At 48.1% G+C, this 16,531-nt stretch overlaps 1 protein-coding gene across 1 annotated transcript in view; it reads left to right on the top strand.

Annotated features, from left to right (window-relative positions):
• Positions 1 to 306: 306 nt before the first annotated feature.
• Positions 307 to 16,531, top strand: part of LOC147725836 (vomeronasal type-2 receptor 26-like) — a 667,311-nt gene continuing 651,086 nt past the window's right edge. Inside the window, exon 1 of the mRNA XM_086962796.1 lies at positions 307 to 548. Coding sequence (XP_086818922.1) covers positions 307 to 548 — 242 coding nt within the window. The remainder of the gene's footprint in view (positions 549 to 16,531) is intronic.

Consider the following 16,531-nt stretch of genomic DNA (forward strand, 5'->3'; position numbering starts at 1 on the left):
GTCTTTACTTCCTTATGCTTTAATAAACTTCAAACTATAAAAAAAAAAAAAAAAAAGAGACAGCTGCACTCTGACCCTTCAGAACTACTGTGTGAGAGTAGGAGCCATCTCTAAGTGACGCTGTATTTTGTTGATTGAAGGGAGTTGGTGTTTCAGTTTACAGGGTGAAGCAGAAAAAGAAGGCTTCGCGGCACCGTCAGAGGTCACAGATCCACGTCAGAGGTCACAGATCCACGTCACACTGCATATGCATCAGTCTGCTTCTGTGTGACATCATTCACTCCCTGCCCTCCACCACCAGCAGCAATGCAAGACCTGGATAGCTGCTCTTGTGTTTTGTGGTGGAGCTTACTGCTGTTGTCACTGGTGCCTCAGTGTTCACTGTGTGAAGCTGTGACGCAAACATCTGGCTGCGCCCTGCAGAACAAGTTCCAGCAGAGACACTACAAGGAGGGAGACCTCATGCTCGGAGGGATAGTACATGTGTACACGACTGATGCACCATGGATCTTGGATGGGCTCTACACAAATATCTGGGATTGCGGACTGTAAGTTATTATATGTTTAACTATATCAAAACCAGCACTACTCTGATTGTCTTCTGCATTACACACGCATTCCTCAAAAGGCCCCCAGCCTTTCCCGTAGACATCAGATCTGAGCTCTGAGAGGTGTCTGAGGCTTTTAAAGCAAGTCGTGTGGATCGACCCCGGTCCACATAGAGTCCCTATAGGTCTCTGAATGGAAGGCATTGAACCGTGAGCCCCTTTAAACACTAATGCTCTAAATGCAAGAGTAGCCTGACTGCTGCAGCCTAAACCCTTCTATTTCACCTGTCAATCAACCCTTCTGAGATGCAGGTAGCCCCACTTTTCACCACTAGGGGGCCTCAGGGCACATGAACAAGAGTCAGGGATGGTGGGCTACAACTAAACTCTCCCCTGGTCAGTAAGTCTCCCCCCTTCATGATGTAGCAACCCTCACACCTTTGAAAAACTGACTCAAGCCCAGAAAATAAAGTGAGACCCATCAGACCTCTATTTAGTCAGCACCACCTTAATCTGGTAAAGAAGGAGGTAAATATATGTTTAAAAGCAGTTTATTGAGTTGTCAACATTCTTGTATTATACTGATGTGATGTGTGCTATGGATGCATCTATGTGGTAAAATAAAGCTGCCCACAACACAGGCCTTTTATTGGAGGCTAGTAAACATGCCAGTCTATTGGTATTGCGGGCGTCTTACTATATGCAAACGTGCACATTATGGGCCTCATTTACAAGAGGCTGCGCCACCGAAGTGTCTTCATAAATGACGCTCCGGTGGCGCAGGCCTCTCAATCATCCTCATGCAGACGCGCAGAGCCCCCCTATGGAGCTTTTCATGGCCTCATAGATATGGAGTAAGGTAAAGCAGCGCAGGTCACTGTGTATGATGCTCCGGTGGCGTAGTCCTCTCAATCATCCTCATGCAGACATGCATAGCCCCCCTGTGGAGCTTTTCATGGCCTCATAGATATGGAGTAAGGTAAAGCAGCGCAGGTCACTGTGTATGATGCTCCGGTGGCGTAGGCCTCTCAATCATCTCTACGCGGACACGCAGAGCCCCCCTGTGGAACTTTTCATGGCCTCATAGATATGGAGTAAGGTAAAGCAGCGCAGGTCACTGTGTATGATGCTCCGGTGGCGTAGGCCTCTCAATCATCTTTACGCGGACACGCAGAGCCCCCCTGTGGAGCTTTTCATGGCCTCATAGATATGGAGTAAGGTAACGCAGCGCAGGTCACTGTGTATGATGCTCTGGTGGCGTAGGCCTCTCAATCATCCTCATGCAGACATTCAGAGCCCCCCTGTGGAGCTTTTCATGGCCTCATAGATATGGAGTAAGGTAAAGCAGCGCAAGTCACTGTGTATGATGCTCCGGTGGCGTAGGCCTCTCAATCATCTCTACGCAGACGCGCAGAGCCCCCCTGTGGAGCTTTTCATGGCCTCATAGATATGGAGTAAGGTAAAGCAGCGCAGGTCACTGTGTATGATGCTTCGGTGGCTTAGGCCTCTCAATCATCTCTACGCGGACGCGCTGAGCCCCCCTGTGGAGCTTTTCATGGCCTCATAGATATGGAGTAAGGTAAAGCAGTGCAGGTCACTGTGTATGATGCTCCGGTGGCGTAGGCCTCTCAATCATCTCTACGCAGACGCGCAGAGCCCCCCTGTGGAGCTTTTCATGGCCTCATAGATATGGAGTAAGGTAAAGCAGCGCTGGTCTCTGTGTATGATGCTCCGGGGGCGCAGGCCTCTCAATCATCTCTACGCGGACGCGCAGAGCCCCCCTGTGGAGCTTTTCATGGCCTCATAGATATGGAGTAAGGTAAAGCAGCGCAGGTCACTGTGTATGATGCTCCGGTGGCGTAGGCCTCTCAATCCTCTCTACGCGGACGCGTAGAGCCCCCCTGTGGAGCTTTTCATGGCCTCATAGATATGGAGTAAAGTAAAGCAGCGCAGGTCACTGTGTATGACGCTCCGGTGGTGTAGGCCTCTCAATCATCTCTATGCAGATGCACAAAGCAACCCTATGGAGCTTTCATGGCCTCATAGATATGGAGTAAGGTAAAGCAGCGCAGGTCATTGTGTATGATGCTCCGGTGGCGTAGGCCTCTCAATCATCTTCATGCGGACAAACAGAGCCCCCCTGTGGAGCTTTTCATGGCCTCATAGATATGGAGTAAGGTAAAGCAGCGCAGGTCACTGTGTATGATGCTCCGGTGGCGTAGGCCTCTCAATCATCTCTACGCGGACGCGCAGAGCCCCCCTGTGGAGCTTTTCATGGCCTCATAGATATGGAGTAAGATAAAGCAGCGAAGGTCACTGTGTATGATGCTTCGGTGGCTTAGGCCTCTCAATCATCTCTACGCGGACGCGCAGAGCCCCCCTGTGGAGCTTTTCATGGCCTCATAGATATGGAGTAAGGTAAAGCAGCTCAGGTCACTGTGTATGACGCTCCATGGGCGTAGGCCTCTCAATCATCTCCATGCAGATGCGCAGAGCCCCCCTGTGGAGGTTTTCATGGCCTCATAGATATGGAGTAAGGTAAAGCAGTGCAGGTCACTGTGTATGATGCTCCGGTGGCGTAGGCCTCTCAAACATTCTCATGCAGACGCACAGAGCCCCCCGTGGCGCTTTTCATGGCCTCATGGATATGGAGTAAGGTAAAGCAGCGCAGGTCACTGTGTATGATGCTTCGGTGGCGTAGGCCTCTCAATCATCTCTACGTGGATGCGCAGAGCCCCCCTGTGGAGCTTTTCATGGCCTCATAGATATGGAGTAAGGTAAAGCAGCGCAGGTCACTGTGTATGATGCTCCGGTGGTGCAGGCCTCTCGATCATCTCTACGCAGACGCGCAGAGCCCCCCTGTGGAGCTTTACATGGCCCCATAGATATGGAGTAAGGTAAAGCAGCGCAGGTCACTGTGTATGATGCTCCGGGGGCGTAGGCCTCTCAATCATCTCCATGCAGACGCGCAGAGCCCCCCTGTGGAGCTTTTCATGGCCTCATAGATATTGAGTAAGGTGAAGCAGCGCAGGTCACTTTGTTGTCTCTCTCTGCGTCAGGGAGGGGGCCATGGGTGTTGTGGTGGTTGATTGCTGACAACTGGCTGTGGTAGGTTCCAGGGATGCAGAATACTCTAAGCTCAAAGGTAAGGGTGATGCTGTGAATGTCACCACTTTGATTCAGTACCGAAGACGTAAACGAGAAGAAGGCAGCAAAAGCACCATTGCAAGTGAGTGAGGACCAGGCCTGGCTCTAGTGGGTGCTGGAACCAGAAGCAACATGTATGTGGGACACAAAGTACAATGCAGGACAGTTTCACAAAGGCACTACACAGCTGGTTGCTGCAGAATGTAGTACGTCATGTCCAATTGTTCTCCTTGGCAGTCTTTAGTGAAAGGAAACAATGTATTTAAATGTTTGCTTTGCACTATATACCCATATTCAGGTATGCTGCTAAGGTGCATGGGCAGATGGGGAGCTCACAACAACATTGGAGAGTGCTTTGATTGTTTGGTTAATGCTGTAATGCATGTGTGACATCTGTTGCACACATTCTGGGGTGCTGCATGATTGATCAGTCAGTGATGCAATCTCTTCCATATTGTACAGCTGGCAGCAGCAGGGCTGGCCAGACACACTCCTGCCCTGCCCTGCCCTGCCCTTGCACCTTACATGCCATACTGGAAGGAAATGTTCACAAAATTAAAAGTAAAGACCACATTTAAATAATAAAACACTTGAGCGAAGGAGGGAGAATAAAATACTCCAGGGAGAGCAACTAGTGCAAGAAAAAAAAAGTTAAAAAACCTGAAAAAACATTCTATGTGATCAGGCACCCATAACACAATCTTATGAACACGTGGAATGACGCTACTGCCCAGAGTGACATTTTGCACAGTCAAGGTCAACTAACATTTCATTTCAATTTTGTAAAATTCTTGTAAATAATGACATGTACTATGATCACCGGAGATGGAGGGGGGGGCAGATCCTTGACGACCTTGTTAGTCTACATGTGTTTTATATTATGTTATGTTTATTGACATTGTTTTGGCCTCAAGAAGGGGTTTGCAGAGCAGAGCAATGGTGTAATGTATGTCAAGTGCATCACGTGGACAGAGAGATGATGCAATGTATGTGAAGTGCATCATGTAGGGAGCCGCTGCAAGCAGAGAGATGATGCCATGTATGTAAAGTGCAAAACACATAAGGTGATGGACGGAATGTTGCACTATGGCAAAACATTTGCCCCCAGGTACAGATCTCGGTTTAATCCATCGTTATTGTGCTCACCTCGCCACCCCAGTTCAGACATGTCCATATGCACATTGTTAGACCTGGCACCTTGGAGTGAGTCTCCCTTCCACGTTTTGCTGATGTGCCTCATGTGATTTTGCTGGTGTCAGCTGCTCAGAGCACTGTGCCACTGCCAACCAGTGCCACAGTGCAAGTGCTCCCTATGTGTAAATTGTTTTATGTGATTGTATTCCATGTTTGGCTTATTTGGTTTACTGTCAGTCCCCAGTAAAGTGCACCAGGAGTGCCAGGGCTTGTAAATACAAATGCTGCTGGTGGGCCTGCAGCACTGGTTGTGCCACCCACGGAAGCGGCCTAGTAAAATGTGTCTAAGGTCTGCCATTGCAGAACCAGCATGCAGTCTGGTACTGTCATGCTGACTGTGCAAGTGCACCCACTTGCCAGTCCCTAAACCTTCCCTTAACTAAATATTAATCACCCCATATGGTAGGCCCAAGGGCAGGGTGCAGTGTAAGGATAAGGTAGGACAAGCCCTGATGTGTGTGGCATGCCTTAATAGTGAATTACAGCCACTTTTGTTTTTCACTGTTGTAAGGCTACCTGTTCTCCATAGGCCAGGATGGGCTGCTGGAAATATTATACTCTATAATCCCAACAGACTCAGAGAACATAGTAGAGAGTCAAGATTAGTATGCCTGAACTCAGAATACATATTTTAGTAAAGTTTATTTTAATATCCTGTGTTTGCAAATACTACTTTTACAAAGTTAGTATTTGCTTGCCTAACTGTGGTATTGGGTTCCCAAGGCCTACATGCTCCGCAGAAATACCCACTTACACTGAAAGAACTGTTGGCACGGACACTGAAAAGTACAAAAGACAAGTGTATTAAGACCCCATGGGGTGGTGGTACATTCCTACAGCACCCTTCGGCAATGCAAGAAGTATCACACCGAACGTTGGTGCGAGTCCTTCTTTTATACAATTTACAGGTAATAAAAAGGTAGGCGGTACAAAGTTACAGAGTTTAGGTACATATATGGTCATTTTTGGAACACAGCCAACTCATGGGAGGGGTTACAACTCCACTGGTCAGTTTGGCGGAACATTCCTAAGGGGTGACTGGTCAGCGGGAACTGCGCATGTACAGGCTTGACCGTTACTAAAAATAGCCTGTTGCTGGGCAAACTCGAGTGGTCAGTGGTACAGACAAAGGACTAAAGGGCATGCTGACCACGAGGCCGCTCATTCCCTGAAATGGCTGCCGTAGCATATAAAATGGCGTTTTCAAATAAGGCCAAGTTAAGGGAAATAACGTGTAGCAAAGCTAAGCGCTAACCCGGCCATTGTCAAATTACGACATAACCATTTTAGGCCGCCTCTGCTTGTCTGGTTTCTGTGAGTGACATGGCTGGGGAATTCCAGGAGACAGGCTGGGCCTGCCAGGTGGTGAATAGAGAGATTGCTGTACATGATTCTAGGACTCTAGTTAATAATTCCCGATTTATTCCCTTATGTGGTTATATCAAATAATATCCTTATATAGGCATAAGAATCATACCCAAATAAAGACATTGCCATACAGTTCAAATACGGCAAGGCTACTCCCATGGACTCCTAGAAAGCACTACGTGTTCTTAAACAAACCAAGCCTCCAGCAGCCCGGGAATTCCCACTGCTTCTGTATTGATTTGTCCTGGAACTCCCGGAGTCCTGAAAGAACTGCGAGTTCTTAGTGACGTCTTATTTCCAACCTTACGTTAAACTCTGCACCTTCCAGGTGTAAATATATACAGCATCTGCCCTAGCAAAACACACGGTGGTTTGGAGCAGATCAACTATCTACTTGCCCGACGCCCTGCTGTAGCAAGTGCTGAAGGAAGCCGATCCTCCCGCTGACGCACTGAGAGAGACGCTGTCTTTTCTCCTGCCGACAAATCAAGCTCCAGTGTTTCCCTGTCAACCTTGCGGGTTGCTGGGAGATCGAGTTCTGAGAGAGAGATACAGGACCTCCTTCATTCTAATTCAAAGGTATGGAACTGATTAGACCCTTAGAGAATTCTGGATTTAGATTCTTGGCAGAAACTATCTTAACTCAAACTACATCTCACTTAATCCTTCCCATGTACTAGGCTTAGGTTAGGTACACCGGGGTAGGCGTATCTTAGAAGCACCAGTTGAGTATGTTTAGTCATTATTTTATCAATGTATGTATTTTATCTATTTTAAACACCGTATGGATTAGAAACCATACCATGCATTTACAGTATTATTTTATAATACTCTTTTTACAGTACGCACTTTACTTTATGACAAGTATTGCGATTGTAGCAATTCACTTCTCTTGCATGAGAAAGAAGACTGTTCAATAAATAACCTCTTTTATTGAAAACGCCTGTCTCTCTTTTTCTCTGCACTTCTGGTGAAACTAAGCATGCATGATTGACTGAGTAAAATAGCTATCTATTGTTTCCGCGACTCTGGAGATATGCTCCTTGTTCTAGGGGAGCAAAGTTGTCATGTTTATGCGGTTGTCAGAAACTAATCCCTTCTTATGAATTCGAGAATATTTCTAGTGACCTCCGAGCTAGTTGGCATTCATAATTAAGTCTAACATATTCAATAGAGACCTAGTAGACCTAAGTCCTACGTCTGAACTATCGTTTATGTTATTACAATGCGCAGAGCCTATTGGGAATATAGGAACTACACTACAGATTACACCAGGATGGATGGGAAGAGTTCCCCTTGACTCTGAATAGGGCTGTGCTCTGCCAACAAAATGCTGGCTCCACCCCCTGGGGAGCGTCTGAAGTCTCTGCCCTGATCACCGAAAGAAGAAGCTAAATTTTGGGTATACGAGTAGTAGCCCTGCTCTGAAGAAAACAGATACTGCTTTGAACCAAGAAGAAACCTCTGCCTGAGGAGAAGGAACCGGGAAAGCTGAAGGAGGAAGACTAGCCCTATCCCGGGGGATTGGCCTGAAGTGGTTGCCTTGCTGCCAAAGGAGAGGAAGAGCCTACAAAGACTTGCTATTTTCTAAAAGGACTTTTGCTTCAAAACGATCTCTGAGGGCCTGGAAGCGAGCTGGCCCACTGACTGGAGTTCCAGGAACATTGGACTCTACCCGCTTGTACCCGAGCCGCTGGAAATTGACCAATCTTCCCCTGCTGCTGAAGCCGCCAGCCAAGTGCGTCCCGTACCCCTGGACAGCCGTGAAGAAGTACCTGTGACCATCCACCCGGTGTGAACCGCTCCGCCTGTGAGCCGCACTCACACCGTCCCGCTGGGTCGCCCACACCCGCTTCACCCTCCTCTGAAAAGAGGCACTGCTCGCAGCGTCCCCGCTGCAGAAAAAATCTTGAAAGGAGCGCATCACAAGTTCAGCCTGTACGAAGCGTACCAGCCCCCTTTTCAATACGCACCAGAGAACAGCAGCCCTGCACGAAAGGAGACAACTCATACGCCGAAGCGTACTAGCTCCCAGACGTCACGCTGCTGACAACAAGGAAAGGCATCCCCCGATTGGAAGGCACCACACGAACAAACGTCACGTACGCCGAAGGCTCCACGCCTAGGATCACCCGCTTCACTCCCCAGGGGCATACCGCTCGTACGTCTCAGTCAGAGACGCCTGCATAAGTTGGACATGCACCATTGGGAGAGGGGCGGCCAGATTGCCACAAGGACGTCTCGCCTACGCGCGCCTCATCTGCGTCCACAATTCTACACAACAAAGGTACTGTGGGAATCGTTTTCTGGCTTGTGCGCACCAGACCTGAGAGTCTGCCCGTTGCTTAATCTTTTGTGTTTCTGGTACGATCAATCCTGCAACGTCCCGTACAGTTAGCACGACACGCATGAGCCTGAAAGAGACGCTTTTCTTTTAAATAATCATATCCTTGCATACAAATTATTGTGGCCTCATTTGAAACATTATTTGAGTCTTGTCTTAAGTCCTCTTGATCTATACATATAAAACAAGCTATTTTTTCATACAAGCACTAGACTGGTGTCCTTTTGTGGTGGGTCATCTGATTACTGTATACTGTTATAAATGCTTAACCTATAATGCTCGGTGATTAGCCATGTCTGCTCGTGCAACGCAACCTAGAGGGTGAGCAGGGGTTCTTTTCTAGAGTAAGTCCCTTTCCCTGACTAGAGGAGATGATCCCTGCTTGTCACAAGTACTTACCTGTGCCAACCAGAGACCCCCAAATCTAACATTGGAGGCAGCCGTTAGGGTTTCGAATTTGCATTCATGGTGCATGTACAGTGATTATTGAACGCCACGTAGTGAGTTCAGACCAATAACGCACCCATATACTTGTTGACTTTTGCTTTACTGAGAGATCTCCATTTTTAAAGAAGTCATGCCTGGCCCAAAGTCTGTGGAAAAGGCAGCATCTGTTGTCTCTGAAGGAATTGAAGAAGTAGATTGGGAAGAAGAGAGATTAGACATCTACAGCAAGGCCCGGCTGAGGGGCTTCTGCCTAAAATGTAAAGTTGAAACAAATGGTTAGTACCCCTGCATTTTCTATTATTGTGGGTTAACCAGATAGTAGACAAATTTTCAACACTTTGGGTGCTCAAGGTGTTCACTTCCTAGTCCCTGAGGTGCGTAACAAAACGTGAAGCAGAAGCCTTACACCGTGTAAGGTCAAACTTTGTGCACTCCAGATTCGCGCCAACGCGTTGTGTTCATAAAGGAACAAGTAAACTACAAATGTATAGATCATAATCTTGTATATTTAATTTCAACAAATTCCTTATATCATCATCATATTTCCTCATATGATTGAAGATCCATATTTGCAATGGTATATATACAAAAGTTTTTCAAAATCTGAATGTTTAAAGATTTTCAACAGTAGACATTATCCCCTATGCATTTCATGCATAGCACTTCATCAGGGGGAATCTGAGAAAGAATGTAAATGTCACAAACTCTCGCTGATCTGTTTGGTCACAGAATGTATTAAAACAACATTAGTGATGCGACTAAGTGGTTAAATGTGCCTTTTAAGGGGAAAGGTAGAATAGAATGGATGTGCATGAGCGTGAGGGTGTGGGTATTCAACTACTATTTATAAGGAAACTAGACTGGATTCAGAAACGTCTAGTTGAGCTGAAGTATGCGATTACAAAGAAGTGCTCTCTCTGGTGGTCGTGGATACCCTGTTGTGTCCAATGGTCGCAAAAAGATGAAGAGAGTCGAAGAATCAAGGGACGTTACCCTGAGGGGTGGGAAATATAGATACCCCCATTGTGAACGAGAATAGTGACAATAGAAGTGTGGGCAGACCCAAACCGTTGTTTAACTACTTGAAACAGTATTTGTGGCAAATCATGTAGAAGGATCTTTATCCGTGCAGGAAAACAAAAAGTGAAGAGCAGTAAACTTGTTAGGTGTGACAGTGTAATACTCATCGAGTAAGCGCTAAAATTAAGGTGAAAATCAGGGCATGCCTTAGCAGCTCTAGGAACTATTCTCAATTGTGCAGTAGCTTCCGGCAATGTGAAACATTCAGTAAACCAGGAAGACGCGAGTTAGATTTCATACACCCCGTGGTGCTTAAACAGTGAAGATAGAAATGGGATTGGTGACCTAGAGTTCTCAGGGTGCTCGGGTCAACGAGAAGACGCTGAAAAAACATGTGTATAAGTGAATATGTAGACAATACCAATCAATGAGAAAAACGAATACCTAAATACATCGTTATGGACACTTCTGGTCCAATATCAGAATTGTAGACACAATGCAATTCAATAAAGGCCACGAACAAACGATTGTCTAAAAAAAAGATAGCAATACATAAATAACAGTATGAGAAAAGTGTGAATCAGGAGAATGTGATATATCAAAAAGCGTGAAAATGCCAGAAAGTGTGTGAGTGTGGTAGAAATTATTAGCGGTCCAAGGAATTTGAATCAAAGGTAGCAATAAAGTTGTGTAAAGAAAGTCAAAAGAGGAAAAATCGGCAGCGTCAAAAATTTAAAGTTCCCATAACCGCATGTAGAAACAAGCCTGAATACCACAGGGCGCTGAAGGCCTGGATGGAGTCAAGGGCACCTGAGAATGTGGTGGTCATTGAACCACCAGAAAGCGTCCATGATTTTGGCAGAGTCCTGTCGCCAGAGGAGTTGGCGGACAGGAAGGAAACCAGGGCCCATTAAATGGAGATGGCAAGGCTTAATGGACAGAAGGCAATGGAAAGTCAAAGGTTGGCCATGGAAGAGAAAAAGATCCGATTGGAACATGAGATGAAATTGAGGGAGCTGGAGCTGAAAGCTAAAACTTTGGAGCATCCTCCCCCTGGTGGCAGCGCAACAGCAGTGCAGCTATAGTCAAGGGTGTACATGCCAAAGTATGAGGTGAAATAATTTTTTAAGAATGATGACATAGAGCAGTGGTTCAAGGCCTATGAGGCAGCCATGTCTTCCCACCGGGTCCCTGAGAGAGATTGGGCAGCGAGGTTGTGGGGGCGGTTCCTTATTGAGGGGCGGGACACACTCTTATATTTGCCCGCTGAAGTTTATAATTCTTACCCACATATGAAGAAAGCTTTGATGACCAGGTATGAGTTAACTCCTGAATTGTACAGACACAGGTTCAGGGGTGCACCAAGATTCCTAATAGTATGCATGATGAGAATATAACTTTTTTTTTCAGAGCACTGGATGGTTGGGTTAAGGGTAGCAAAGTTAATGATTTTCAAGATCTCTTTGATTTAATTGCCTGGGAGCACTTGTCTCGTAATTTTTTTCCTGAGCTACGCCAGCACCTGATAGATAGCAAGCTGACTAACCCTAGGAAGCTTGCTGAGGAGGCAGACCACTGGGTTCAGCAACAGGGTCCACAAGGGTCACGTGGGAGACTCCGCCAAGGGTGGGGAGGGTCCCAAGCAGAAGAGTGGGGGGATAAGGGTAAACAGAGGGAGTTCCAAAGAGGGTCCAAAAAGTAATTCCCAAGGGAACCAAGGGAAAGATTCTCAGCCTCCCCCACCCTAGAAGCAGACCGGGGCCGGACAGGTAACCCTGTTCAAAGAGGGTCCCTGAAATGTTATAAGTGTGGCAAACCGGGTCATTTTGCCAAAGATCCTAAGTCTCGCCTGTTTGGTAAACCAGCACCCACTGGTGCTCCGCCCCGGCAAATAGCTAGTGTAGCCTTTGGGGAGGAGGTAGAATTCCAAGGTGGGTGGGATCCTGTTCAGATGCCCCAATTCTCTTTAAGAGACAGTGAGATGGTCCCTGAGAACCAACTGCCTCCTAACACTCAGAAGTATCGGTGGTGGGTGACCGTCAATGATTGTCAGAGATACAGGAGCTGGTGTGACTGCTGTCAAGCATCACCTGGTGACTGAAGAGCAGGTTGTCCCCCATGCATACTGCCGTGTTGTCAATGCTGACAACACTGAGAGTCGTTGTCCTATGGCTCAGGTTCCCTTTGAGTGGGGGGGTCTCTGGTACTCTGCAAGTAGCTGTGAGAACTGCCATGTCTGTAGACTGTTTGTTAGAGAACGACTTGGAGAGCTCCCCTTGGGAAAAGGTGGAGAAGACAACTCACTTGAAAATGGTGGGTTTGCTTTAGTGGGCGTGCGTGACCACCTGGTCGATGGCAGGCAGTAGGGGTGCTCAAGAGGTCCTGGAGGCTGAAGGAGAGGCCCAGGAACCAGTTTATTTCTTTATTTTTTATTTATTTATTGCTTGTTGAGCGCAGCTGTCACCCTAAGGGTATCCTGGCGCTGAGACCTATCCATACATCTGTTACATAAGCTACATTACTCTAGGGAACAAGTAAGTTTTAAGGTTCTTTTTAAAAGTAAGCAGATCAAGGCAACTCCTCAGTGCCAGAGGGAGAGTATTCCACAGCGTGGCAGCCGTAAAACTAAAAGCGCGACCACCCATTCTCATTCTATTGATTTTAGGGACTTTTACCAGGAACGCCGAAGACGATCTTAGAGGTCTGGCTGCCTGATACCAGAGGAAGAGATTCTGAAGAGGTATTGGTCCCAGTCCATGCAGGGCCCTAAAAACAAGGCAGAGAGCTTTAAACGCGATTCTCTGCTGGACTGGGAGCCAATGCAAATCGGCCAAAGCTGCCGATGAAGAGGCGGACCGCGGTCGAGACAAGGCTAATTTGGCGGCCATATTCTGGATCCTTTGGAGCTTTAGGACCAGAATCTTCGGGGCACCCAGAAGTAGTGCGTTACAGTAGTCGATCCTACTGACAATGGAACTACGCACTACCTCAGCTCTGGAGCCCCGTGGAAGAAGTGGCAAGATTTTCCGTAGAGCACGGAGCAAACCCATACACGTTGCTGCCGTCTTGTTTACGGAGGCATCAAGCTGCAAATTGGGTTCGAATAGAACTCCCAGATTGCGAGCTGACTCTGCCGCCTCCACCGAGCCCGGGATGGACACTGGCCAAAAATCGGCCGGTAGTGTACGGGGAGTTCGGTCCAAGGAGCAGTATAGTACCTCTGTTTTTGACCCATTGAATTGCAATGCGTTGGCTCGCAACCATGCTGCTGTAGCTGCCATACAACGGTGAAAGGCATCCCTTGAAATGGTCTCTGATCCCTCAAATGAAAAAATCAACTGAGTGTCATCGGCATAGTTGACTACAGATATGCCGAATGACTTTATCAGTGCTATCAAGGGGCGGAGATATATATTAAATAGGATCGGACTAATTGCCGATCCTTGAGGGACTCCCTGTTTCACCTGCCTAGTGGCTGATCGAAATGGTGGTAATGCCACGGCTTGTTGTCGGTTATCCAAATAAGAAGTGAGCCAGTCTAGGGCCAGACCGCTCACTCCCGCACTCCGAAGACGGCCAAGTAGTACTTCATGGTCCACCGTGTCGAACGCGGCCGACATGTCAAGTAGCATCAAAAATGCAGACTGCCCTTGTCGACTCGCGTCTTAGAGAGAGGGCGCAGGAGGCGCGGGAAACCAGCCCCTGAAGTTCCCACGGACCAGGAGGAAGCAGACCTTGAGGGCGATGCCCTGCAGCCTATTCTGCAGGGAGCTGAAGAATGCCCCTCTATCGTGGGTCTGCGGCAGCAGACTGGAGAACAGGCTACAGTCTCAGTCTCGGTCACATTTCATTTATTGGGAGAATGACCTCCTGTATTCAGAGCCTAAGGTTGCTGAACCTGGGTCAGCCCGTGCGCTGGTGGTAGCCTACTGGGGCTGGCTCACGATGTGCCATTGGCAGGACATTTGGGGCAGGACAAGACCTTTGAAAGGCTTGTCACCCACTTTCATTGGCCCCAAATGCGTAGGAGCTCAGATGTTCTTTGTAAGACCTGCCAGACTTGTCAGGCAGGTGGGAAGAGTGGGAGGAAGCAGAAGGCTCCTCTCTAGCCATTCCCTGTAGTCAGTACCCCATTCCAGCAAGTGGGAATTGACATTGTGGGGCCACTGGACCCCAGGACAGCCATGGGCAACAGGTTCATCCTGGTCCTGGTGGATCATGCCACCCGGTACCCGGAGGACAGTGACTGCCCTCGTCGTGAGACAGGCACTGATGGGAATTTTCTCCAGAGTGGGATTCCCTCTAGAAATGGTGTCTGACCGGGGTACCAATTTCATATCCAAGTATATGAAATCTCTTTGGCAAGAGTGTGGTGTAACCTTCAAGTTCACCACCCCCAACGAAATGGGTTGGTTGAGAGATTCAACTGAACCCTAAAAGGCATGATTATGGGTCTTGAGGAACCCATGAGGCATAAGTGGGACCACCTCTTACCATGCCTTCTCTTTGCATACCGTGAGTACCACAGAAGTATCTAGGGTTCAGTCCCTTTGAGCTCCTGTATGGCCAGCCAGTGAGAGGACCTCTAAGTCTGGTCAAGGAAGGCTGGGAGCAATGTCCCAGGAAACCTCCCCAGGATGTATATAGCTACATGCTGGCCTTTAGGAACCAGACTAGGTTCTGAGGCAAATCTGGAATCCAGCCAGGAGGAAATGAAGTGGAGGTACAACCAGAATGCCACTCTGGTAGAGCTTCATCCTGTTCAGAAGGTGTGGGTCTTGGCCCCTGTGGAGCCTTGTGCACTCCAGGATAAGTGGACTGGCCCCTTTGAGGTTGTGGAGTGCAAGAGTCCAGTTACCTATTTGGTGGACTTACAATCGCCCAGGAACCCCTTGAGGGTACTGTATGTCAACCGCCTGAAGCCCCACTTGGAGAGGTCTGAAGTGGGCATGCTCCTAGCCACAGATGATGGAATGGAGGAGGAGACTGAGCCTCTTCCTGACCTCCTGGTAACCAGAGAGCAAGATGGGTCAGTGGATGGAGTTATTTTCTAGAGCATGTCCCTTGCCCTGACTAGAGGAGAGGGTCCCTGCTTGTCACAAGTACTTACATGTGCCAACCAGAGACCTCCGAATGTAACACAAATCAGTCTTGACCCTGTGCCTCATGAAAACAGTCCAGCCCGAACTGCCAAGCCATGTTTTCCCTGGACTGGAATCAATCATCCTAGGACCGGTTTCTGGCTATCAGCCATCATCAGCCGTGATAGCTTGACTCCAGTGGCGTAGTGAGCACGGGACCCACTTCTGAGCTATACCCATCCTACATAGGGCAAATGGCAAAACAAACAAGGTGATGGACGGAATGTTGCACATTGTCAAAACATTCATCCCCAGTCACAATTCTGGTTTTAATCCATCGTTATTTTGCTCACCTCACCACTCCAGTTCAGACATGGCCATATGCAAATCAGACTTTAGCCTGTGCCTCATGGGAACAGTCTAGCCCGAACTGCCAAGCCATGTCTTCCCTGGACCGGAATCAAGCATCCTAGGACCGGTTTCTGGCTATCAGCTGTCATCAGCCAGGATAGCTTGACTCCAGTTGCGTAGTGAGCACGGGATGCCCTCATCCTTTCTTGCTAGATTGTCTGTCCAGCCGGGCGATGTTGTAGCCGGGTGGGGCTAAGAAGTCTAGGCAAGGGAAAAGGAATTGTTGAGCCATGATTCTGTTAGAATAGTGAGGTTGGGGTTTTTGTGTAGGATGAGTGCAGTATCGTCAACGACGTGTTTGAATGCCGATCGGATAAGTGAACAGGTGCAAGGTTACTCTTGACCACATTTCTGTTGTGGAAAGTTGCAGATCTGTTGGTGTTGATAGAGACAATGTGGATGGCATGTTCAGCTCTCATGCCTAACGAGCAAAGGGTGGTTTGGTATGGATTGTAGTCTCTAACGTTTTCCTCTTCAGTAAGGTCAAGTTGACTAGGGGTTTGCTTGCGCGGGCGAAGTTGTCTCAAGGGTAGTGGTAGAGGGTGCTTAGCTAAACCTGTGGTGTGCGGGGGTGGAGTTCCACTGGGTTTTGATGATGGCGAGGGAGAGTTCAGCAAGGTGATGGAGGTTCATAAGATCTAGTATGGAGGTGTGGATGCTCTGAGTTAGTTTGCCTGCTCTGGAGTGCAGTGTTTCGAGATCTCTATAGGCGGGAGACGTTAGCGGGAAGGGAGGCATTGGTTCTGGGATGGTATTATCAGACTATCAGACTCAAGGTAAAGAGTGGGTGATAGACCTGTCAGCCCCAGGGTGGTCTTTCCCATTTTTTTGCCCTTGCCTTGTTTTTTCCACCCTCTTATTCGTTGGACCTAGGTCTCCAGGCGCCTTACCATTCCTAATCAGTGCTAAGGTGTAGGTGCTCTCTCCTACCAACATGGCTGACACAGGCCCCTGCTACTGTGGAGTAGTCT

This window comes from Lissotriton vulgaris, chromosome 3_1 (assembly GCF_964263255.1).
Source record: "Lissotriton vulgaris chromosome 3_1, aLisVul1.2, whole genome shotgun sequence".
NCBI classification, from domain to species: domain Eukaryota; kingdom Metazoa; phylum Chordata; class Amphibia; order Caudata; family Salamandridae; genus Lissotriton; species Lissotriton vulgaris.